This window comes from Dipodomys merriami, unplaced genomic scaffold (genome assembly GCF_024711535.1).
Source record: "Dipodomys merriami isolate MVZ:Mamm:240054 unplaced genomic scaffold, mDipMer1.0.p SCAF_4, whole genome shotgun sequence".
In the NCBI taxonomy this organism is placed as follows: Eukaryota; Metazoa; Chordata; class Mammalia; order Rodentia; family Heteromyidae; genus Dipodomys; species Dipodomys merriami.
This window is the reverse complement of record NW_027205603.1, coordinates 35,441,000-35,465,385: the sequence shown is the minus strand read 5'-3', so window position 1 is coordinate 35,465,385 and position 24,386 is coordinate 35,441,000. Positions and strand designations below refer to the sequence as shown.

Here is a 24,386-nt window from a genome sequence, read left to right as displayed (position 1 = left end):
TAGATCTAAACATCTACATATGAGTGTTTTATATATATATATATGTATGTATGCATACATATTTATGTGTGTGTATATATATATATTTCTCATGCACTGTGGCTATAACTTTAGCACTTTGAAGTGAGACAGCAAAACTATCATAAATTTCTTGGAAAATTTTATTTAAACATCACTATCTCAGTGTATTTTTCTTAAGTTGGGTACTTTCACCTGTTCATTTAAAGAAAGCTCTTTATGGCTTCTTTTGAAGCCACAATTGCTTTTGTGCTTTGGGCCCACATTTAAGTAAGATAAGGTAATTAAGAGCACAAGCACTGTGATACTGTGGTAGTCAATCTGTTATTAAACAAAATGGCAACTGACTAATGAGTGGATAGCAGAGACATGCATGCATTAGACAAAAGGGAGATTTCCTCTCAGGTGAGAGGGAGATTACATCACACAACTCAGTACAGCACACAGTTTAGAAATTATAAATTATTCTGTAAGTTTTATATTTGATACTTTTATACTGTGATTGATCCTGGGTAACTGAAATGACACAAAACTAATACATAAGGAGGTAGAGGCCTGTAAATCATACCTACATTCATAGGTCTACATGTGTAAGGAGCACCATGCCAAGGGCTTCTGACAATTTCATGGTAAGTTCAGTAGAATCCGAAATTACTGTGGTGATGGTAGAAACACCTACCTACTTATAATGGATCAGGCATTTTTCTAAGTTTTTCTTTTCACAGCATTGTTATCAATATACATTTACTATTTCTATTTTATGGAAAGAAAATTTCAGGTACAGAGCAGGTTGGTAATGTGCCTACAGTCACACAGCTGGTTTAGAATAGCCTAAATGAAGAAGCCACTTTCTAGCCTCTAGAGTCCAGCCTAGTTTGACTCCCTCACGTTCTTTAGTGTTTTAACAGGAAATTCTCTGCTGGAAACTATGTCTCATTACTAGAGGGATGATTTTGTTTTTAGGGGGGAGGGGTTGTAATAATAATCTAATTGTCAGATTAATTAGCATGTCCAACATCTACACAAAACAAACTACTCAGTATATCATGAAAGCTCATTGAAGAAAAGAAAATGAGCATCTTTGTGTAACTAAAGACCAAACAGGGCAGCTTAGGTACAGAGTGTAGTACAGGTGTATTCATGGTCTGTATGTGATAAACATCAGTGGCCAGCTGTTTTTACATTGTATCTGAGTAGTCGTTTTAAATCATTACATGGAGTTCCTTGTCAGTTTTCAGTGAAAGGTCTTGGTGTGACCATTCTTCTGACCAAGAGATCAGTGAAGAAACACTTAATTATGAATTCAGCTATTCATTCATAAAATGTATTGCACTTAAGAGCTACATGAAGTGCCTATACTACTTGGGTTCATATGCTAATGTGGGCAGCTGCTTCTGCCCTTAGCTGTGGGCTAGAGCAAGAAGACTGGACAGTCATGTCTCAAGTGAAAAGTCCCTGTCTAAGTTGCTTTCTGCCTTTGGCCATTTGTTACCTGTATCAATGTGTTCATTGTCCTTGTGTAGATGACCTGCAGCTAGAAGCAGATGGAGCAGCAGGAGAACTACAACCAGAGTATGATGATGTCCTTACAGCAACTGATATAGATGATAGGGTGCAGAACCTGGAACCTGGAACATTTTATGAAGGTAGAATATATTTATTTGGCTTCAGGATAAAATACAATACACAGTTAATAATTGTAGTTATTGAAATATTTCTTAAACCCCTTTAAGAACCAGCATTGTTTAAATGTTCAGATCCTACTTTAACTTGTTTGATGGCAAAGCTTAAAGCTTTAAAGTGAAATTTTCTCTCAGTGATTTTGATTCAAAGCACAAGGAAAACTCAGTATGTAAATTTCTTACAGCAGTAAGAAATTTCAGATGTCATTTGTTCTACTAAATTCAAGCAATAGGTGAACTACTACACTTAATCTCTATCTACTATGGGTAGAGTACAATTCACAGCTTCTATACCAGACATTGACAAGCTTTTTCGTTATACAGTAAATATTTTAAGCTTTGTAGCACATTCAGCTTTTCTTGCTATGTTAAACTTTGCTCTCATAGTGCAAAAGTAATTATTGGCAATATCTAAATGGGCAAGATTCATTCTTTCGCTTATAAAATCCTGTTCAATGTAGCTGCTGAAAGATTGCAAGAACTTTTTTTTTTTTGGTCCGGTTGTGGGGCCTGAACTCTGGGCCAGGACGCTCTCCCTCAGCTCTTCAGCTCAAGGCTAGCGCTCTACCACTTGAGCCACAGCGCCACTTCTGGTTTTTTTCTTTTTTGCTTATGTGGTGCTGAGGAATTGAACCCAGGGCCTCATGCATGCAAGACAAGCGCTCTACCACTGAGTCACCTTCCCAGCCCTGCAAGAACTTTTTTAAAACATAAAAATCATGAAAAAGTGGGGTTTCAGTATTCTTCCTCATACTTCAGATACTGTAGAATTCCTCCAGAAGTGGGCACCTGTACTTGATGAATAGATTTATTTCCAAAAGTTGATATCTGTACCTGTTGATAAGAGAAGGAAATGTACTTTCCCATAGAAGTAGTGATATTTGTGATGGTTTGGTGTCATGGCAATCTACAGAATTTATATACTGCATGCATTTTGTGTGTATGAAAATGCAAAGAAAGTGCTGTGAGCATGTATGTACTTTTAGACCTGCATTTACATTGCACATAGATAGTTACAGACTAGCTTTAGGTTCTTAGAGCTTTAATAGTTACTTATGTTGTGATTCTGGTGGGAAAATTTCGTAATTTCTGAGTAAGGATACTGGTAAATGATTTTTCATGTCCCTGTTTCCTATCTTTGGTCATTATGGCTCAGAATTTTGTAATGGTGCCGCTTTTACAACAAATTTTCTTTAAGAGCCTCAAATACTTTAAAATGTGAAAAAGGTTTTAGAAGCATGACAGACTGTGTGGTGGCAGCACTTTTGCTGAGAAATGTATGTAATCAACACATTTTCTGTTTAGCTCCACAAACATAACTTCTACTTCATACTTCCTCTGTTCCCATTGGTAGACCCTGTATTTTTACTCTAGGAAATGATAGGACAGGGCTAGAAAATGGGACAGCACAGTGGAATGTGAGGTAAAATAGAAATTAACTTTTCCTGAATCTAGCTTTTGTTATGGTGTCTCCCTACCTTAATTGTCCTCTCTAAATACTGGGTTTAGGGCTAGGAAGGTGGCTCAGCGGTTGCATGTATGAGGCCCTGGGTTCGATTCCTCAGCACCACTTAAGCAGAAAAAGCCGGAAGTGGCTGAAGAGACGGACAGCACCCAGGCCCAGAGTTCAGGCCCCACAACCAACCAAAAAAAAAGCCAAACAAAACAAAAAAACAACAGAGTTTGGCGTTTGACCACTTTGTAGAGTTGTTACAGGGATCAGATGAGAGAATGTGAAACACACTTCATTGTGCTGTTGGATGATAAAGTGTTAAATGGACATGCACTCATATTTTCATGTTTTTGTGGCTATTTGGTTCTAAAAATCAATGATTAACATTATTCAGAATGGACATATACAGTGTGTTTGGAAATGATTTTTATGAAAGTAGTACTATCAGTCCTAATTTTTTTTTTTCAGAAACTGAGGATAGATTCTCTATAGAAGAGACTGGTAAGATTTTGACTTAATATCATTTTTTCTTAATTAGAATGAATACTTTCACAGATTATCATTAAGTTTCTATTGTTGGCTAGTTTTCCTTCCTGTAAGAGTAGATGATGCATTCCAAGCTTGAACACCACATGGTATTGCATAGTGACATTTAAGAGCTGTGTAGCTTCAGCACTATATACCTGTAAATAAGAACTATATGACAGTCTGAAGCTAGACCATATAGAGTACTTGAGTATGGAGTCTAGGTGAGAACTGGGCCCTGTGTCACTCAAAGGGCCTCTCTGAGGTAGATACTCCTGCTTGGACAGGAGGCGAACTTACCCACAATTGCTCTTTGGCTCTGTCTCTCTGTTTTCATTTGCTAACTAATCTAAATATATTAAATGAGAATATAACTACTGTTTGGTGGTTACATTAATGTCAGATTTTACATTACATGTAAAACTGTCATATTCTCCTTTTTACTTTGCATTCTGCACAGTTCTTTCTATTGGTACTAAGAGTTAATGTGCTTGATAATCTGTGATTTGATTAGACATTTCTGTCCTTATCAGGAAATGTGAATTTCTAGTTTAGAATACTTATAGAGAAACATGGGGAAATCACTAATTTCCTAATTATTTCCTAATTTATAGTTTCACAAGACCATCATCAAGATATGGAAGAGATGATGTATAACCAGGAAATCCCAGGTTTGTGATTATAAAAATTATTTGTAAGAATTCCTGTTTGAATCAGTAACCAGGGCTATTTTAACTCAGGGTAAACAGCTGGCTCCACTTCCATAACAGAGATTTCTTCAGAGTACTTTTAATCACTTTTGATTCATCAGATATTTCTATAAATCGCTAAGCACAGTTAATATTACATGAAGAAGAAAGAGAGGATATCCCCATTGGGACTTTGGTCTTTGTAGGATGCTGAAAACTGAGGAGCCTATATAGTTTATTAGTGTCAGGCTGGGTACAAATCTCATTGCTGAAAAGTCCTTCTTTGCAACTTAGACTGTACTAGATAGAACTTTGTTCAGCTTACACTTTACTAAATGGTACTAATAGTATGTGCTTTACAAGGTTATGTAGTCTAGCAATAAATTCATATTGCATCAGGAAATGGTGTCTGTTGCTGTGTTTGGTGCTTTTCATGTTGTGAAAGGTATATTTTTTCTTTTTAGTTCCCAGTGAGCCAGCTGCAGATGATGACAGACTGTCCCCTACCACAGGTACTGGATGAACATTTTCATTAGATTTTTGAATGTATGTAAAGCTCTTCAGTTGTAGTACTATGTTTAGATGGTAGTTTTCCCTTCAAAGAGGTCAAGAGGCAATTTTAGCAAGATGATTTATCTTGTAACAAAATTAGCCTTGTAAAAGAGCATCTAGGAATCTGCCTCTGTCTCTACTCGTCTACCAACAAATGCTCCATGACAGAACGGCATATTAAGTCCCAATGCTAATATTCTGTATCTTGCTTTGAGGAACTTTTATAAAAATAACTTATTTTCCCTTTCTTTGCTTTTAGGCAGAAGAATTTATTACTACTTATGCGTATACTAATGTTTAAAGGAATAGAAATTAGTGTTTAAGGTGTTCTTTTTTTTTTTAAGCTAAGCAGCTTCAGTGATTTGTTTAATGATTTACTTCATTTTAATTCTCTTTCTTGCAGATGATGTGCCATCATACCAAGATGAACCAGGTTTGCAAGTGTTTATTAGCTTTATCCCACCTATTTGTCTTAAAATATATATATCAGTTTGCCTAGATACCATGTTGGACATGAGCTATACAGTGGAGTGCGGGGAGGAAGGAAGTTGAGGGAAAAAACTGGGAGTGAATGAAGGACAGGGGTGACACTCATTATGAGTTACGTAAATATAACCCCTCTGTACATCACCTTTACAATAAATTTTTAAAAATCTAAATAATATATATCAATTTGACTGTAAGATATCAAGAATTGGGTTTTAAGCTGTAAATATTATAACTGAGATCATCCAAATGAAGAGTTGTTTTCAAAGAATCACACTTTGAGCAGATTCTTTTAACTGTTCTAGTGGTTCTTCCATAGCCCCAAACCATTTCTCCAGCTTTTTGTAAGTTGCAGTTACAAATTATTCAAAACACTGGTCTCATTATTTTATAGTTTATCCTTTTTAAAAACGAATTGTTCTCTCATGATTATTATGTAGTTATATAAAGGGATTATTATTCCATAAGTCAGGTTATGAGTATACTGCTTCTTCAGTATCAACCCTTCTTTTATTCTCCCCCATTTCCTCCCCTGTCTTCAAGTTATATGGTTCATTTTTTACATAGTGCACATAGAACATAATGACTACATTTGGTCACTCTTCTCCTTATGTTCCTGTGCACCCCTAGTCTCTCTCTTTTGACTAAGACATGTATGAGCAACTTGTATAGTCAGACATTAACTATACTAATTGCTTCTACCAGTTGGAGCCACAGTTAGTTGGTGTCACAGTCAGAGGTGACTGATGGGCCATGTAGGGAAGGAGAAGATGAATTGGATTCTTGGCTTTATGGCAGCATTGGAAAAGCAGCCTGGCAAATCCACAGCATGGGTAGCACCCACTTCTATTTCAGGCATTGTAGCTGCTTTTGTCTCCAAGCATTTTCTTTTCCATAAAGCAGATATAGGCTTCCTCTTCACAGATGAAAGAAATAAGGTTTGGGGAAGGTAAATAATTGGCCCAAAATTGAAAACTGGGAAATAGAGCCTTTAATTAATGCATTTTAATTATATTGTCTTTGAAAGTGACTGTCAAAAGAAAGGGTCAGCTGAGTGTAACTTTGCTTATGAAGTAAAGTGAGAAAATAACATGAGCTGTGGTTGTATTGAATATGGAAGACAGAGCATACATGATACCATTAGAAGAATTCTAGATTGTACTCACCTACAATATGTTTTTTTAAATAAGAAGTTAAAGAACTTGGCCACTGAGATTACATTTAAATTTTCAACTTTGAATAGGTAGGGGAAATTGGGATTTAGAAATTAAAGATTGATACCGAAATAGGATTTTAAATACTTATGTCTGTCAATCATTGAAATAATTTAAATATATATTAGAACACATTTGGAATGCAATTTCAAGTTAGATCTAACAGAATCTTGACTCAAACTTGTAAGTATAAAAATTAGATAACATGCTAAAAAGGATATTGTTAAATCATGTATTTTTATAGGTACAGTATAATAATAAATGTATCTCAAAATATTAAAGGGAAGTGAATATAATATAAAGGACTCATCATAATTTGGTAGGATATTTGAGACTTTGTTCTAAAGTTTAGTCTTCAAAGTAGATAAACTAACAGAGGACTATTCTCTTTATACTGAAAAATAAATCTGCAGAAATTCAGAAACCAGACCATGGAAACCAAGCAATTGGCCTATAAAAGACAGAGTAAATGGGGTAGAAACAAAGCCTCATTTCACTGGGAGAACAGAAGATATTCTATGTGAAACTCCAACTCCAGAACCTGGAAAACATGTGGTTGAACAAAATCATACCAGTTTCCCACATCAAAAATATCTTAGAAAGCCCGATGCTGCATTGGACTAAGCTGGGGAGTGATGGTACAGTCTTGTCATCTGATGTATTTGTTCATATGTGACTCATGGAGTATTTTGTGTCCAACACAGAGAATACTAAACAACTCTAGTGAAGGACCACAAGGTCTGGACTCTCATAGACCTTATATTTTATCATGAGACAGAAATTAATCAATAATTTCAGGGTAAGCATTCAGTTACAGTTATGGTAAGTGCTGTGGGAACCAGTATAGAGTGTAACAAGAGTCTGTAATAAAGGGACTACTTGGTTTATAGGTGAGGCTAGAGAAGATCTGGGCCATTGATGAGGTGAGAAAGAAGAGTGGATGGACAGTAAATGGGGTTTCTGAGGTGCACTGCGAGTGAGAACAGAGATGTGCCTGAGGTGGTCCAAGTCCAGACGTCTGTCAGTGAGGTGGAGGGCTTTACCTTCCCCATGGGCCACCCTGCAAGGCACTGAAACACCAGATCTGTGTTTTGAACAGGTTACAGATCTAACATGTAACAAACTGAAGACAAAGATAAGAATAGATCTGCGGTGCCAGCTAGCTAACACAGTCATCTAGATATGACTTGTCCTTGAGTCATATCTCTTGCCCAATGAGGAGCTGAAGGAGATAAGTTTCATGAAGCGCTTGCTCAGTGGTGTCATGTACTGAGACCCATATGTTGTGATTACAGAAAACATGCCTGTGGTCTAGAGCGCATGCTCTCACAGGTGACCTTGGCAAGAAGTTTTTCACTGGATAAATGGGATGGAACTGATAGGAGTTTAAACCAGAGCTAGTGTAGTGTGGTGAAGGTTGAGGGGAATGGACAAAGCTGAGAAACGTCTAGAAGGTGAAATTGGCAGAGCTTGATATGCAAGTACAGACAGAGAGCAAGCTTAAGGATGGTGGTGCATTTTCCCTAAGATAGGAGAGATTTGAAGACAAAGGTCTGGAGGTCCTGAGCCCAACTCTGTGCATATTGATAAGTAAGGTGGCTTTGAGACAGCCAAGAGATGATCAAAGAGGCATCATGATAGGATTCACATCAGAGAAGAGAAGCACCTGGTATGGGTGTGGTAATGATCCTTTCTATGTTCTCATTGGAGTCAAACTCTGAGGTTCCATGAGAGAAGATAGAATGGGTCCAGAGGAGATAGTATGGCTAGTCTTTGAAGAAATCTCACAAGTAACTTCTGCCAAGAAAAGGATAAAATGATAAAGAAGATTAAGAAAGAAATAAAACACTAAACAGAGTCTAGTCTCACTGAAGTCCAGGGCAGAGTTTGGGCTTAGGTCTGTTGCTAAACCATTCAGATATGACAGGGTTAGAAAACACTGTATAGATTTAATGAGACTTGCTGCCTTACTCAGCCTGAGCCTTCCAGGCTGGAAGACAGAAGGGAGTGGGTTAAGGAGGAGAAGTGAGGAGAGGCAATATCAAATGTCAATGACTCTGAAGAAATCAGATTGTACAGGAGGGTGAAGGGAAGCAGGCCTGAGAAAAACTTGGCTGAGTGTTTGAGGGCAGCATGTGTTTATTGACTCTACTTGGGAATGACAAAAGTGAGTACTGATCTTGTGCGCCTTCTTCCAAAAGCCACCAAAGAGCAAAATGATTCTACCCCAATACCAAAAATATCTAAAAAGTAGTAGGTGCTCACCGGACAGAAGCAAAAGGATCTTTCCAGGAGCCCACACATGGCAGGCAGAGAGGAGTCAAGTATTGTTAGTTATCAGCAAAATTGAGATATCTCATCAGTAAAAGACACTCTTGGCTAAGAGATACTGGTCTGAAAAAAAAATCAGAATGATTCAGGAACTGTACCCTTCAAATGGTTATTTGAATTTATTTATGTATGTCAGGAATTCTGAGAATGCTAGAATAAGGAATGATTATGATAGTCAGTTTAGGTGTATATGTTAACACAGTTCTCTCTAACTGGTAATTTAATGCATCATGCTGAGAAGGCTATCCTATGTAGGATATACACTAATCATTTTGAATGGCCTATTCGTAAGTTCTGTTTTCCTTTTTTTTCTTCTCTTTCTTTTTTTCCCACCTGGGGGGGTGGGTATGGAGCTGGAATCTCTGCTTCCTACTTTGATAACAGTAACTTATAAGGAAGATGTGTAGTTCAAATGTACTTGAATGATTCTATCTACTGTATTTTTTGTTTTTTGGTCGGTCGTGGGGCTTGAGCTCTAGTCCTGGGCGCTGTCCCTCAGCTCTTCAGCTCAAGGCTAGCATTCTACCACTTGAGCTGTAGCTCCACTTCCAGCTTTTTCTGCTCTATGTGGTGCTGAGGAATTGAACCCAGGGCCTCATGCATGCGAGGCAAGCACTCTACCACTGAGCCACTACTGAAGTTTTTCTTTTTGACTGTACTCCAAAAAGAAATAGTGAGTCTTTAGCCTTGTTGTATGTTTTAGAAGGGTAAAGGCCATGAGATGAAATAGAATGAGTTGATGGGATGTAAAGAAAATAGTGGTAGTTTTATGACTTTAGATAGTTACTACTTTTCAAATATTTGAGTTACAAGTTACAAGTTTTAACATTTTTTATTATTATTATCTTTAAATAGTTGTACAAAGACGTTTCCATTCTACAAAACAGTATATGAATACAAGGTGTCTGACAACATTGTCACCCATCACTCCTAATCCATCCCTTCTCTCACTTTTTTTTAAAATTGAGATTAGGTGATTATATAAATTTCACATATTTCACAGTATTGTGCAATAGTGATACTTAGTTAAAGTCACAAACACATTTTAACCTTCACAAGGCAAATTGTCATTATCATGGTCTATAAAGTTTGTGACTTCTATGAACTTTGACAATACAATTATTTCTTCCACATCAGGTAATGTTTATATTTCTTTCCTTTTGCCTAGTGTAAGCTGTTCCCTCTTTCCCTCTCATTCCTCCCTTCCCAAATAAACATTTTTAATATGTTATTAAAAATATGAAAGTTGCCAGTGGTTCACACCTATAATCCTAGCTACTCAGAAAGCTGAGATATGAGGATCATGGTTTGAAGCTAGCCTGGGCAGGAAAGTCCACGAAACTCTTAACTCAAATTAATCACCAAAAACCCTAAAGTGGAGTTCAAGCAGTAGAGTGCTAGCCTTGAGCAAAAAAGTTCAGGGACAGTACGTAGGCCTGAGTTCAATTCGCAGGATTGTCCTCCCCCCTCCAAAAATACGAATAGGTGCTCATAAAAAATACTCTTTATTAAATGAAGACGAAATTAAGAAAGGTTGCTCTTAATGTACCAGAAAATTGAAGAGATTTTGGAAGATCTAATTGATTGTGACAAGTGCCAGGCACTTAACGAAGGACAAGGTTGCAAGGAAACTAGGCTTGTTTCTTTTGTAGCAAAGAAGACAAAGTCTAGAGCCTGTGTTAGTAGGTTATAGCAGAATAGATGGTGGTTTCTGATTCATGAGGAATTAAGCACCTGCCCACCAACCCTTTCTAAGATGCCAGCAGCCAAGATCTTCTAAGTTAGCTAGTTAGACTTGGCCCATGCACAGAATAGGAATCTGCCTGCTACAAATGGGTTTGAGGTGATGCCAGACAAGGTTTTAGCTCTAAACATTACAATTATGAAAAAAGCTTTAAGGAACAAGAGGGAAATTCAGTATCACTGGAGTATAAACAAATGATTAAATCATGCTAATGAGTGATTGGGGGGAGTACCTTGCATTTCCCCCATTGTATAGAGGAAATTACCACCCGTTGTTGATGAACAGTTACTGACCTGGAGTTTGAATCCAGGCCTGTTTTATTTCACTTGACTAAATGCCTCCTGCCCTGCTCTGTAATCTGCATTTCTCAGTAAGTCAGGTGGTTCTAGTATTTAAGACTACTCAGGAATGTGTTGTCTGTTTTATTATAAGGAAAGTTATACAATGTTAAAGGATTGTGTTCTGTTTATTTTATAGTATATGAACCTTCAGAAAATGAAAAGATAGAAATTTCAGGTGAGTTCGTTTCTTTGTTGTTAGGGGGATTTTAGGCAGATTTCTACTCCCATTTGTTAAAACTCTTCTAATTTATGGACAAAGAATAGATATACTAAGATATACATGACCTGTTCAAGACACTGAGAAAGCAATTGAGCGGTGTCAATGTAATTGCCTCTTAGTATCTGCAATGGGATTGGTTCCATTATGCCCTACAGATATCAAAATATGAGGTCACTTAGTGTCTTACATAAAATGGTATAGTTGAAGGTAACTTATGCATGTCCTCCTGTTTACTTTAAATCACATCTAGGTTACTTAGAATCATGATACAATGTAAATGCTATTCCAGTATTTATACTGTGTTGGGCAAGGAATAATAACAAGAATGTGTCTGTGTATTCAGTACTGATGCACTAATTTCTTTCTATTTTCAATCTTTGGTGAATCTATGAACTCAGAATCAGTGGATGGGAAACAGAGGGCCAACTATATATTTCTTTCATATTTATGGTGCAGATTTTATTTACAAATTAAAGTTGAGATTCTAGCATAAATGTCATGAGTGTCTCTATACTAAAACCCAGTGGAAAAAACACATTGATATCTAAGTAGAGATTAGCTACTTTTGAGATGTAAATGGAGGTGAGTCAGTGTAATATGTGTTTGCTTTTATTTTTTAGATAATGTTATAGAAGATTCAAATGTGGTTCAGGAAGGTAAGTTAATTTTATAGAAATACATCCTGCATTTAGAGTGCATTGCATGAGTATTTATGTACTTCCTATTTGCTGTCTCACAGGGCTTGGGAACTAGGAGTATTAAAATGAATGAAGAAAGCCAGGTGCTGCTGGTTCACACCTGTAATCCTAGCTACTCAGAAGGCTGAGATCTAAGGATAGCAGTTCAAAGGCAGGAAAGTCTGTGAGACTCTTTTTATCTTCACTTAGCCATGAAAAATTCAGAAATAAAACTATGGCTCAAGTGGTAGAGAACTACCCTTGAGCAAAAAGGCTCAGGGAAGCTTTTAGACTTTGCGCCACGCGCGCGCGCGCGCACACACACACACACATAGAGTGAATGATATAGAATTTATCTTTTCCTTGAGACTGGCATTCTAATGGTCAGAATGATAAAGATTAGGAAAAGATCAGTGATGGCGATAAGATAGTGCTATGAAAATAGCAGCTGGGATTCAGAAGGTTACCCTGAGTAGAGAAGATGGCCACTTCAGAGAAAGTGATCTGGTGATAAATTCTTAATTGTGGGCAGAAATCAGTTGTTAAATTGAGTCTGTTATGTTGCTAAGCAGGTGACAAGAAAAAAAACCCCAATACTTTGATCTGAAATGGGGAAAAATACATGTGGAGAGGGGTAGGGGAGACTCCTGCACAGGAACTGTGAGCCTGCTGTGTACATGCTAAAGTAATCATGTACCAGGAATGAGTGCATTGAGATTTTCTCCCACCTCCCATCCCTCATTTCTCTAGGAGGAATGTTCTGAAGGGCATTGCTGTGTAGAGTTTGGTTCAGTGAGAATCAGAAATGGAGAGCAGAGAGGTTATTCTAGCACCGAGCTCTTAGGAATACCAACATTGAGTTTGGGTGGAAGATGAGGAACCAATGAGTCAAGATGAAAACCAACTGGGAAGAATGTGCTGGAAGGAAAAGGGGGAATATGTAGAAATAGATTGATTTGTCTACAGCTCAGTAATCCCAGGACTGGAAAGACTCCTTTGCATTTGGCCACAGCTGTTTGTGAGAGTGAAATCCATAAACAAGAGTTGATTTCAAAAAGACAAGAAAAAGTGAGGAAGGGGTGAGTGGGGAGGGATGGATGAGAATGTTGAAAGGTGTTATATTGATCAAGATATATTATATTCATAAATTGTTTTGTTGAATGGCAACTCCTATGTATAACTGCTTGAAGAAAATAAAAACATTAAAAAATAAAAATTTTAAAAAGACCTGAGGCAAGAAAATGTAACCTACATAGGTAGCTCTTTCAGGTTGTATTCATATAACTGATTAGGCATTTTTATTTTTTTTTATGTGGTACTGAGGAATTGAACCCAGGGCTTAGTGCATGGTAGGTGTGCACTTTACCACTAGGCCACATTCCTAGCTGATTAGCTACAAAATAAACAATGTATCATTTAAAATTTCAGATAAAGTATTGTATTATATTTTTAAGACTGAAGTTAAGATGAAAACATAATGTAATAATAAATGATGAAAAATAATTGAAAAAGTGGTTAATTCATGAGCAATGGTTAGGGAGATTTTGTGTGTATGTTTTATGTTTCCTTTTATGTGAAAAATGGCCAGTATTTCATTTTGAGCATGTTTCTCTTATAATTAGAAGCAAATTAATATAAAAACACGATTAACTGCACTCATATTTTGCATTTTAGATAATGCTATTAAAAATACTTCCTTTGACAAAGCCTCTTATAATTCTTCAGGAGCAAAAGAAACAATTTAATCTCTAGATTAAGGTAATGTTAAGTAGCTTGTTAAGTTTGATTATATGTGATATAATCTCACTGAACAAATCTAATCATACATTTTACACTGCTAGGTGGGAATATGTGTCTTCTTTTGCTGTAATTAGGTTGAAGCAACCAAGGAAAGAGACAAGAGGGTTAAAGTTTACATATAAAAGTCTTAGATTAATCTTAAAATATGTTATCTCAGGGTTTGGAAGTGTGGCTCAGTGGTAGAGCATGTGAGTATCCAAAGTCCTGGGTTCAATTCCTAGCATTAAAGAAAAAAAAGTCAAATTGGAGATTCCCTTTAAAAAAAAAATTTTCTTAAGGATAACATTTGGCAATACTGTATTTCACTGTCATTCCTTTATATTTCATGATTGATGTTAAAACTAGTTAGAAGGCAAAAACTTTTCAAGGGTTCAGGCTTCAGAATAGCTCAGCTTGGAGGTGGAACACACACTTAATCATGTACAAAGCTCTTAGTTCCAACTCATCATCCAAAGAACAAGCTTTCCAATAAAAAAAATTAAGGCTGTTTTACAAGTCTTTCCCTAGATCATGTATTAAGCAGGACTCAAAATTTCAGTGAAAATCCAGATTCTAACACCTATCTCTTGAGCAACTAGCAGAATTTTAAAATTAGAAAGATCATATTGTAAAGTAGAATATTTGAGAAATACACATTTTTGCTTAGTTATACCTAACTCTTTTCTTTGTTGGAGTGGCATAAAAACCTAAATTTTATGATACTTGCAATTGAATTTTTAAGAAAGTCTGTAAAAATAAGAACCATAACAAATACTGGTAGTCCATGCTGTGTGATTTATACCTTTATTGTTTCTTTTAGAAGTAAGTGCCCTACCTGTGGAAGAAGATCAACAGGAAGTACCACCAGGTAGGACATTACATTAACTATATTGTAGCTTTAATTTACAAATGTTGTTGATATGAATACTAGCTTTGTGTAATAAACCTGTAAAGGGTAAAAATCCTGAGAAAAAAAGATTCATAGTTCCAGACTTAGAAACAAAACAAGCAAACATCTGTTTGATCAGTTGAGCCCAAGTAATAGAAAGTCCAGTGCTTATCTGATGTGCTGTGTTGGAGGAGTGTTAGTCAGGCAAAGCATCACAATTTTGCCATTACAGGTGGTAGCTTCTTAGAAGTTAACATCTTGTGGTTTATTTTCCCATTTTCATTGTCAATGTGGAATCAGAATTGCCACGTCACTTCTCTTCTTCACCCTTCCTCATCTCATCCTCCAAAGCATCAACAGTGCCCAGGCTGCCTAGGGCTAGTCTGTGCCCTGTGGTCTTCCTTACAGCTCACTACAGGGAACATACTTGATAAGTTTTCCCCGTGTCTCTCCACCTGTTTCCTTTTGTCATCAGTGAATGGAACCAGCTGTGTTGTCAGCTGCATTTAAGAGATGACATAAACATGTCTGTGGTCAGAAGCTGGCATGTTACTTCTTTTCACCATAGGGAAAGAATTCTTCAGCAAGATTTCCATATTCTACCTCTTCCCAGCTGGTACTTCTCATTTCTGTGTTTATTATTTATTTAGTCATATATGCTGTTGCAGTTTGACTCATTTTCTTTTACATTATGCTTAGTATGTATTTTGTAGCATTGATTTGCGTTACCATTGTTGATTCTGGTAGAAATAATCTCACTTGCTAAAATTAATACTAAATTTCAATATTAATAATTAACCCAAGAATATAGTTACGCATCAGCATGTCTTTATTTTAAGGGATGATTGAGATGTTTTAGGTTCTAACAGTTGTGGTACTATATACACTGGTTCATTTGTTTTGTGCTGGTTCTGGGGCTGAACTCAGGGCCTCATGCTCTTTCTCAGCTTGCTTGCTCATGGCTGGAACTCTACCACTTGAGCCACACCTCCAGTTCAGCATTTTTCTGATTAATTGGAGATGTCTCTTAGACTTTTCTGCCCAAGATAGCTTTAAAATCCTAGTCCTCCAGGTCTCTCTGTCCTGAGTAGGTAGGATTATAGGTGTGAGTCATCAATAGCTGGCCCATCCATGCATATTTCTAATGTACAGAAACAAATACTTGATTGAATTATTGATATTTTTTTGGGGGGGGGTCTGGTCGTGGGGCCTGAACTCCAGGCCTGGGTGCTGTCCCTCAGCTCTTCAGCTCAAGGCTAGCGCTCTACCACTTGAGCCACAGTGCCACTTCTGGCTTTTTTCTTTTTTGCTTATGTGGTACTGAGGAATCGAACCCAGGGCCTCAGGCATGCAAGGCAAGCGCTCTACCACTGAGCCACCATCCCAGCCCTGAATTGTTGATATTAAATTATGAATGAGAATAGAAATCCATGGAGAATTTCTTATGATCATGGAACAATGCATTTGTGTAATTTAAAAAAGATAGGGCAAGAAAAGTTAGCAGTCCTGCTTCGAGGGTTCTACTTTTGTTGAGTGGTACAAACTACATTATAGAATAACATTTTTGCTTTGTATGTCCCTCCCCCACGGTATAACTCCTGCTTTCACTGTATTTGATGTTGGTATAATTTGTGGAGGGGAAGGGAAAAAACAAAATCATTTAAATAGGGATACAGGTGGACCCATTGCAACAATGAGATGTACAAAGTCATTATGTCGAAAAACGAACTTTACAAGGGATAGCAAGGGGAAACAAAGAAGGAAGCAACAATGCTTGCTTGATAAGAAATGTATTCATTATCTTGCTCATGGAATTGTAACCCCTCTGTACAGTATTTTCACAATAAAAAAAGAATAACATTTTGTTTACTATTCCATTCCTTTCAAGAAAATTATTTTGTAGTTGTTTCTAGAGGTGAACTTTCTCTCATATTAATACTTTTCAAGTTCTAATCTATGTTTTTAATATTGAACAATGAGAGAGAATATTATATGACCATAAAATTCACTGCTTTTATTTCAAAAAGGGACCTCAAGAATTCCTTGGAACATGAGTATAAACTGCTAAGTGGTTAGCAGGGTGATGGAATAAGGTGTTTAGTAACAAAGACAACCAAAGTATATAAAAGAAACGTTGTGCAGAGCTCTTGATACACAGTGAGGGCCTAGAAAATAGTGGCTAGGGCCATTATTGTGTAGTGATTTATTAGCCTGATTCATGAAGTAGATCAAGAGAGGCTAAACTGAAAGAACTGATCAGGAAGTTGTAACCTGTAAATTAGTATTGTACAGATGTATTTAACTCACTGTATGACCTTACCAAAGGCAGTAAAACTGAAACTTAGCAGTATTTATGTATTTATTTACTTATTTTGTGTGTATGCAGATACTAGGGCTTGAACTCAGGGCCTGAACACTGTCCCTGAGATTTTTTGCTCAAGGCTAGCCCTCTGCCACTAGCGCCACAGATCTACTTTCAGGCTTTGTTTGGTGATTAATTACAGAGATAAGTCTTATGGACTTTCTTGTTCAGGCTGGCTTGAAATCACCATCTTCAGATCTCAGCCTCCTGAGTCAAGCTAGGATTATAGGTGGGGACACTAGTACCCACCTCAGCAATAACTTTAAACATTGCTCCTAGCTTTCTTACTTCCTAAAAATAACTCTTTGTCCTCATATTATAGTTTTTATTATTCAATTATGCAAAACAGTAATATTTATTCATCTATATTAGTGATATTTTATATAGTCAGTTGACTTTTGCAATAGTGTTTAATATACTGTAATATTCAAGTGTTGGGACTGCCAGACCACTCAGGCCTGTCTTCTCAATATTTTCTGATTTTTTAAGTTACTTCATTCACTAGAAAATTGAAACCAAGGAGTTTGGCAAAATACTAAGTATTTGCATTCCTTGCTCACTAAAAGGTTCATAGAGCAATATACTAATGTCATATGCTCTTTACATTTCATGTCTAGGCTAAAATTAATTTTATGTCACATCTAATAATTCAGAATTGGAATAATTTATGCAACTACTGGCTTGATAGGCAGAACAAAACAATGAATATGAGTTCATTTCTTAAACTACCTTAGCTATATTGTGTAGACAGATTCAATTCTGCATAAATTTTAGTTACATAAAGTTAGAAAAGCAAAGCTAACTTTATGCAATGAGGAGTTAAAAGGAAGTACCCAAATTAACATTAGTGAATATATGGCTTAGAAAATTTATGGAAAATTGTAAATGCTTGTTCTGAACGAAGAAAGTTCATAATAGTGAAAATTAATAATAATGTAGGTCTTAATCTCATGGAACCTTTATCACCATTGTAGCCTGCCACATTTTCAGAAACAGTGACAGCCTATGCTTTTTAAAGAATTATGTAGGCCCATGTTCCATATACTAACCTTTAATAATTCTGGTATTCCAAAAAGGAGACATGCTGTTATTTCCATTTTATAGCTGGAAATGTCAAGGCTTGTCTTGACCTTTTCCTAGGACGTAGAGCTGACGAGCCGAAGGAATATGCTCAATCCTTCTGTTTGGACTCTAGAATCTACTCTTCTGCTGTTTCCCACAGATTTTTAAATTAAGGAAGCCCAAAGAACTGATGAGAGTTTTTGAGAGCTGTTTGGATGTGATAAATTTAGTCCTAGCTTATTCTTTGGCATTTTATTTTTAATTTACAATTACTCATCACTTACACTCAGGGTTGTTGAAGACTTGTTTATGACTTATTGTATATGGGAAGATGCTCAGTAGTTTAAATTTTGCATCTTTTCTTTATATTTCTAAATTCATAATTGCTTTGTGGGTGTATTCTTGGTGAGGGTGTAAAACAACACTAGAACTGATAATTCTGCTATTGGAAGTTTGGTGTTCAGTGTTTTGAAATACCAGATTTTTAAACTTGGTTTTGGAATCTGCTTTAATAAGTTTCTCCCTTTCTCCTCACACATGTTTTAACTTGAAATCACACAGCACATGGCTATCAGTTTGACCATATAGATTTAAGCACAATTTAAATGTTTTGTGCAGGAATCATTTATGGAACTCATTAGACTAAAAATTTCTGCTAAGTAGTACTTGATACTATGGAGGTTCATGAACTATTTTTCTGACTTACCATCCCAGAAAGAACCACAAAAATTGTAATTTTCTCTTTTGACTAATTTTATTTTTTAGAATAGAGACATGAGAGTATCATGGTTTCTGGGTGATTCTTCTGCTCCTGAATGTTTGATATTAGACAAAGTACTTGCAGCTCATCCAACTTTGGAATTGTAGCAGTGGAAATGGTTTCACTCCATTATTTCCAACCAGAACTCCCACTTAGGCCTTTTGCTCATCTACAGCTTTGAACTCTGATTAGACTATACTTTGGCTTGCAGCCCTGAAAGTCTGAAGTAAAGGTGGAGATGGGCTTTGTGTACATAGCAGCTGAAGTTTAGTGAGTGCTTTATATGTGTAAATCATTCATCCCAAATGCACGTATTGAGAGATTACTATGGTCTATATTGGCTTTGCACAGACTAGTGCAGCTACACTAACAACAGTATAAGTCACTGCCCTGGCATTGTTCATAGTCCTGTTGGTACAATGTGGAGAAAAACAATAACTGTGATGATGCCAATTTCCAGAGTGGTATGCAGGGTAGCTTTCAAGAGAGTCAACCTCCCCAGTGTCATCATTATGTTGAGTCACTGGTAGAACTTATTTCAGCTGGCAGGTAAGATAGGAAATGCTTACTGATTAAAAGCCAATATGTACCGCATAGTATAGAAGATGTCCTAGTGAAAATGTGGTTAGACATTTCACAGTATCTTTATATTAGGTTTGAAAGTTTGGATCTAGGCCAAAAGCCACTGGGAAGTTACAGGCAGAGAAATCAGAAGAACAAATAATAGGGTAGTCCAGCAAGGAGGTAGACATGTGTAAGGGCAGTTGCATTACTTTAACTGGAAATAGCAGACTTTGGTAGAGTGCATGAAGAAGAGGCATTGGTTTTATGGAAATTGGAAGTAAGGATAATTTGTTGGAAGAGGGGGAGTAGTCAAGAAAGACCCCAGTATTTTTGGCTGTAGCTGTAGTCAGTGAATGATGGAATGAACCTTCATGGAGTTGCAGAAGGCAGGATAAAGGATGGATAACAGGAAGACTGACCTTGCTTTGGAGGTGGGGTTTCAACTTACTGAGCCACTTCTGGTAGAGTCTTTAAATTAAAGCTAGAAATATATATTACTAAAATTGTAACTGAATTTTTGTTTTATTGTCTTTTTCTGTTTTATACATACTTATCATAATACTTGGAACTGTTGTCTCAAAGTGTTTTGAAAAGGTCCATTTTTTCAGTCTTGTTATTTAAGTTCTAAGAGAACCTAAAATCATATTTATTCTTAAGGCCTTTTCAATTGGAGTATAATTTATATATAGATACTAAGAAAGAGGGAAGAAAGAAAATGCCATAGTTATTTTAAAATATCTGTGACTCAGCAGTTTATGAAGAATAGAAGTTTTTTGAGCTCACAGTTCTGCAAGTCCAGGACATGTACCAGAATCTGCTTATTCTCTGGGAGGGTCTCAGGCTCTATCATAGCACAGTGAGGGCAGAACAAGCCAGTTACATTAGTCCAGTTATTATGCCTTCATGATTCCCCAGCTTCATGACAAAATCCTAACAGCTTCTCAATGGGACCACCTCCAAAAAACATGATTAGGACTTTGGGGTAAATGTCTATCACATGAGTTTATGCAAACACATTCATCTAAAGCCATGATCTAGCTCTAGAAATTTTACCATAATTTGGCTGGGTGTTTATATGTAACACCTCCTTTTATAAAAATTCTGTAACCTAAATCCAACACTCTAATAATAAAACAAATCAGACATAAAATCTGGAGTTAAAGTTGTTAGGGTTTTTAAAAAGAGGTAGCCGAGTAAGAACAGTACCACGCACGTGGTATTCAGGTAAGGAGTAGGTTTATTCATTGTTCTGGCTGGCACCAGGCCATCTTGTTCCTTCATGCGGTGGGGAAAGGCCTGGGAAAGAGAGCTGGGAGAGCTGGGAAAGAGAGAGCTGGGAAAGAGAGAGAGCTGCGAAAGAGAGAGAGAAGAGCTAGAAAAGAGAGCATCTGGGAAAGAGGTGGGAAAAAGCAAGCTAGGAAATAGAAGAGAGCTGGGAAAGAGAAGAGAAGGAAAGAGCTGAGAAAGAGCTAGAAAAGAACAGAGAGAGGGCATCTGGGCCTGGGCTAGGCCTTATCTAGGGTATGGGCAGAGAAAGGTGTGGCCACATCAAATTCAGATGTGACCTCAGCGGATGCAGATGTGACCTCTTCCAGGTGTGCCAGTTGCCTAGGTAACACAGGTACTGGGTGGAGACCTTGCTGCAAGGAGGGTGGAGTCTGCTAGCCATCCAAGAGCGGACCTTACAAAAGTTACATATAAAAAAGTTGAATTAGTATGAATTCTAATTCTTTCAAATGCTCATTTAATCAATAACATTAAACACAGAAGTAATACCATGAGGTATATTATAAATGAAGTAAATGCAGTATACAGTATGTTTGAATATCTCTATATTTTTTAAAATTTTATTGATTTGTTTTTGCCAGTCCTGGGCTTGGGTACTGTCCTTGAGCCTCTCTGTGCCCAAGGCTAGAGCTCTACCACTTCAGCCACAGCACCACTTCGGGCTTTTTCTGTTTATGTGGTACTAAGGAATTAAACCCAGGGCTTCATGCAAGCACTCTACCACTAAGCCACATTCCCAGCCCTATTTTTCAGTACTGTAAAATATTGATAGGAGAAAGAAATTGATTATTTGTGTTTCTCAAAGGATTGAGATTCTTATTCAGTTGTGATTCTCAAGTGTTTTAAAAACCTCAGACTTCATTCAGTAACTTTTCAGGTAGTTGTAAAGGACTTCTGTGGATAGTTAGGTCATTATTCTGTCACCAAGTTATCCTTAAAAGCAAGCAGACAAATACATAAGCATTTACCTCTGTGGGTGACTTTTTTTCTTAAATTAGAATGCAAATGAAACAATTGCCCAGTCTATGTCTGGTTGGTCCTTTAATTTAGATTTCCCCTTATTTTTGCAGATACTTAAAGCTTCAAAAAGACTGCCCCTACTACTACAGGAGGACCAGCCAAACCAAACGCTCCAAAAGATGGCTGTGATAGGTCTTGTGAAGTAATTACAGAGCAGATCAAGATCTTTGGGATGTTGAACACTAAAGATGTTTTAAATGAATTGTAGCCCACTGGCATTTTAGTGTATTCTTTTTGAATTTTCTTCTTCTTCTTTTGTTGAAACAAAATTACATGTAATGTTACACTCCTGCATGTCCTTTTTAAAGTAGTATTAGTGGATCCATTGGACTCTTCTTTTTTAGTTCATGTGAAACAGCTTTAGTCTTATTTATGTGAATTTTTTAGACAAGAGTTAATTGCATTGATGATATAGCAGCAATTGTCTTGGTGCAGGATTTTACTATATTAATAATAATTAACATTATCTATGTTGGTTTGACTTGTGTAATACTGTGCTGAAAATGGTTTAAGAGCCATTAAGAGTGTTGCCTTAGCACTCTTTACAACACTCCATAGAGCCCATGATTCGCTGCAGTGGCTTAAGTCTGCACTGATGTTTTTATCAAAATGTTCTGCATTACTGTCAAGGAGTCAAGTTACTACATAGATTTGGAGATTTCTGTAGCTTTAGCTGGCTTATTAGAAAAAAATGTAATATTTTGTTGGATGTTTTAAATAGTCATTAATTTATTTTCCAAAATGAGGAGGAAAAACTGCAACTGTATAAGACATAGGAAGTAAACATCTGCAGACTATCTCATGCAGAAATGCTTTGTATGGCCTCAGCTGATCCACAATGGCAGTAGTCTCTTCAGGTATTTTAGACTAAGAAAAGAATGGTATGTGAAGAAGTGGCGTACAACCTAAGCACTACAGATTGCTTAGTAAAGCCAATGATGACTGTGCTTAGGTGGGTTCGGGGCGGGTGACAAGCCCCATGCGGCCACTACTGCTTTTGTCTCATAATGGATGAGCCATTTCCTATTTGCACTGAAAGGTTTGTTCAGTTTTTAATGCCCTTTATTTGGGGCTCAGAAATAGATGCTATGATGAGAATATTCCTTTGTTTGAAAAGAAAGCAGCTGCAGCATCATGTTTGAAAGAGCCACAACTATGAAATAAAACCATAAGAAGCAGCTTCATGTATGGGTCAGGGGTTATAATTATGTTGTTAACATTATTTTAAAATTAGGTGACTTTTTTCCTGCTTTTAAGGTAACGTCATAGAAAATATATGTTTCTATCATTATAAACCATAGTTACAATGTAACTGCATGTTGACTTGATGTGTAATGAAACCTGAAATAAGTCAGAAAGAAAAGCAATAATTTTCTAAAGCTGTGATGTGAGTGGCATAAAGTGGTGACATATTATTTTTAAAAGCCCTCAATGTTGTGAATTATAGAGCACTACTTTTCATAAAGCCATATTTTTTTAGGGACACTTAGGAGTGACATAGAATTGATGAATGACTTAAATAATTTTTTCTGGACTTTGTATATTAACCATCTCTAGAACTCTGGAAAATGAGGATTCATTATGCTGTGCTTAACTTCAAATACATTTTAATTATAGTGCTTTTAATTAATGAGCATTGTCTTTACACATATATACCATGGTGGGCAATATCAATGGATTTTCTAAAAATAATGTAAATGTCTGGGCTAATATTATTTGAGTGCAATAAAATACAGAAGGATTCTTTTATATTGTCATTATTTTGAAATATAATTACAGTTTTTACATAATGTTTATTTTATACTTACTAATGTTTTAGAGAATTAAAACATCTTTGGCCACTCAAATCACAAAGGAATACATTCAACCTTTTTTGTACTTGTTTTAATATATAGTACAGTACATCTTGCCTTTGTAGGCTTTTAATCTGCATTAGGAGGTCTTGATTCTACTGTGAGACCCTACCATTGTCTTCAATGACCATCATGCTGTAAGATAATAACTTCATCATGAATGAATTCAGGACACAACTATGTTTAGAAAGGTCTTTTCTCTCATTTCCATCTTCTTCCTATGGAAAAGTAAGAAACTTACTTGTCTTACAAGTAGGAACAAACTCTTCAGGTTTGAGAAAGGATTGTTTTCATTGCTATGTCTAGAAAAAACAATCAAAGCAGACTTCAGTCAAGGGAACCCTTTTTTTTTACAAACTAAACTAAGACTTTATTTATTATTATTTATTTATTAAAAATTATTGTAAAGGTGATGAACAGGAGGTTATAGTTACATAAGTAAGGTAATGAGGACATTTCTTATACCTCTCCTTTATTTTCTTCTGCTTTCGACTCTCTACTTCCTTCCCCGCCAAGTTGTAAAGTTCATTTCCAACATAGGTCTAGTGAGTATCTTTGTTGCATTACTTCATCCTTTGTCCTGCTCTTTCTGTGATTCCCTTTCCCGTCTATGGATCAGATAAGCTTGTATATAAGACAAAGGGTACAGAAAACTAAAACAGAAAGAAAAAAATGGAAATAACAGCATATAGGACATAATAAGAACCTCTTGTTTCCAATTCTTGGAGTTCATTTTGATATGCTTCATTATATATGATCCTATTCACTTAGCAATAGGGCTATTGTGATCCCCTGTTAAGAATATCATAGATACATTCTAATTATTATAAATGAAGGAATCCATGAAACCTACATTTCTTTAGGTCTGGCTTGTTTCG

The 24,386-nt window shown here is 36.5% G+C and overlaps 1 protein-coding gene across 5 annotated transcripts in view; it reads left to right on the top strand.

Moving 5' to 3' along the window:
- Asph (aspartate beta-hydroxylase) overlaps nucleotides 1-24,386 on the top strand; it is a 204,273-nt gene that overhangs the window by 68,294 nt on the left and 111,593 nt on the right. For all 5 annotated transcript variants that reach the window (XM_069990787.1, XM_069990784.1, XM_069990785.1 and 2 more), the window contains 8 exons: nucleotides 1,542-1,664; nucleotides 3,622-3,654; nucleotides 4,293-4,349; nucleotides 4,832-4,879; nucleotides 5,323-5,352; nucleotides 11,172-11,210; nucleotides 11,876-11,911; nucleotides 14,532-14,579. In XM_069990787.1, coding sequence (XP_069846888.1) covers nucleotides 1,542-1,664; nucleotides 3,622-3,654; nucleotides 4,293-4,349; nucleotides 4,832-4,879; nucleotides 5,323-5,352; nucleotides 11,172-11,210; nucleotides 11,876-11,911; nucleotides 14,532-14,579 — 414 coding nt within the window. The remainder of the gene's footprint in view (nucleotides 1-1,541; nucleotides 1,665-3,621; nucleotides 3,655-4,292; nucleotides 4,350-4,831; nucleotides 4,880-5,322; nucleotides 5,353-11,171; nucleotides 11,211-11,875; nucleotides 11,912-14,531; nucleotides 14,580-24,386) is intronic.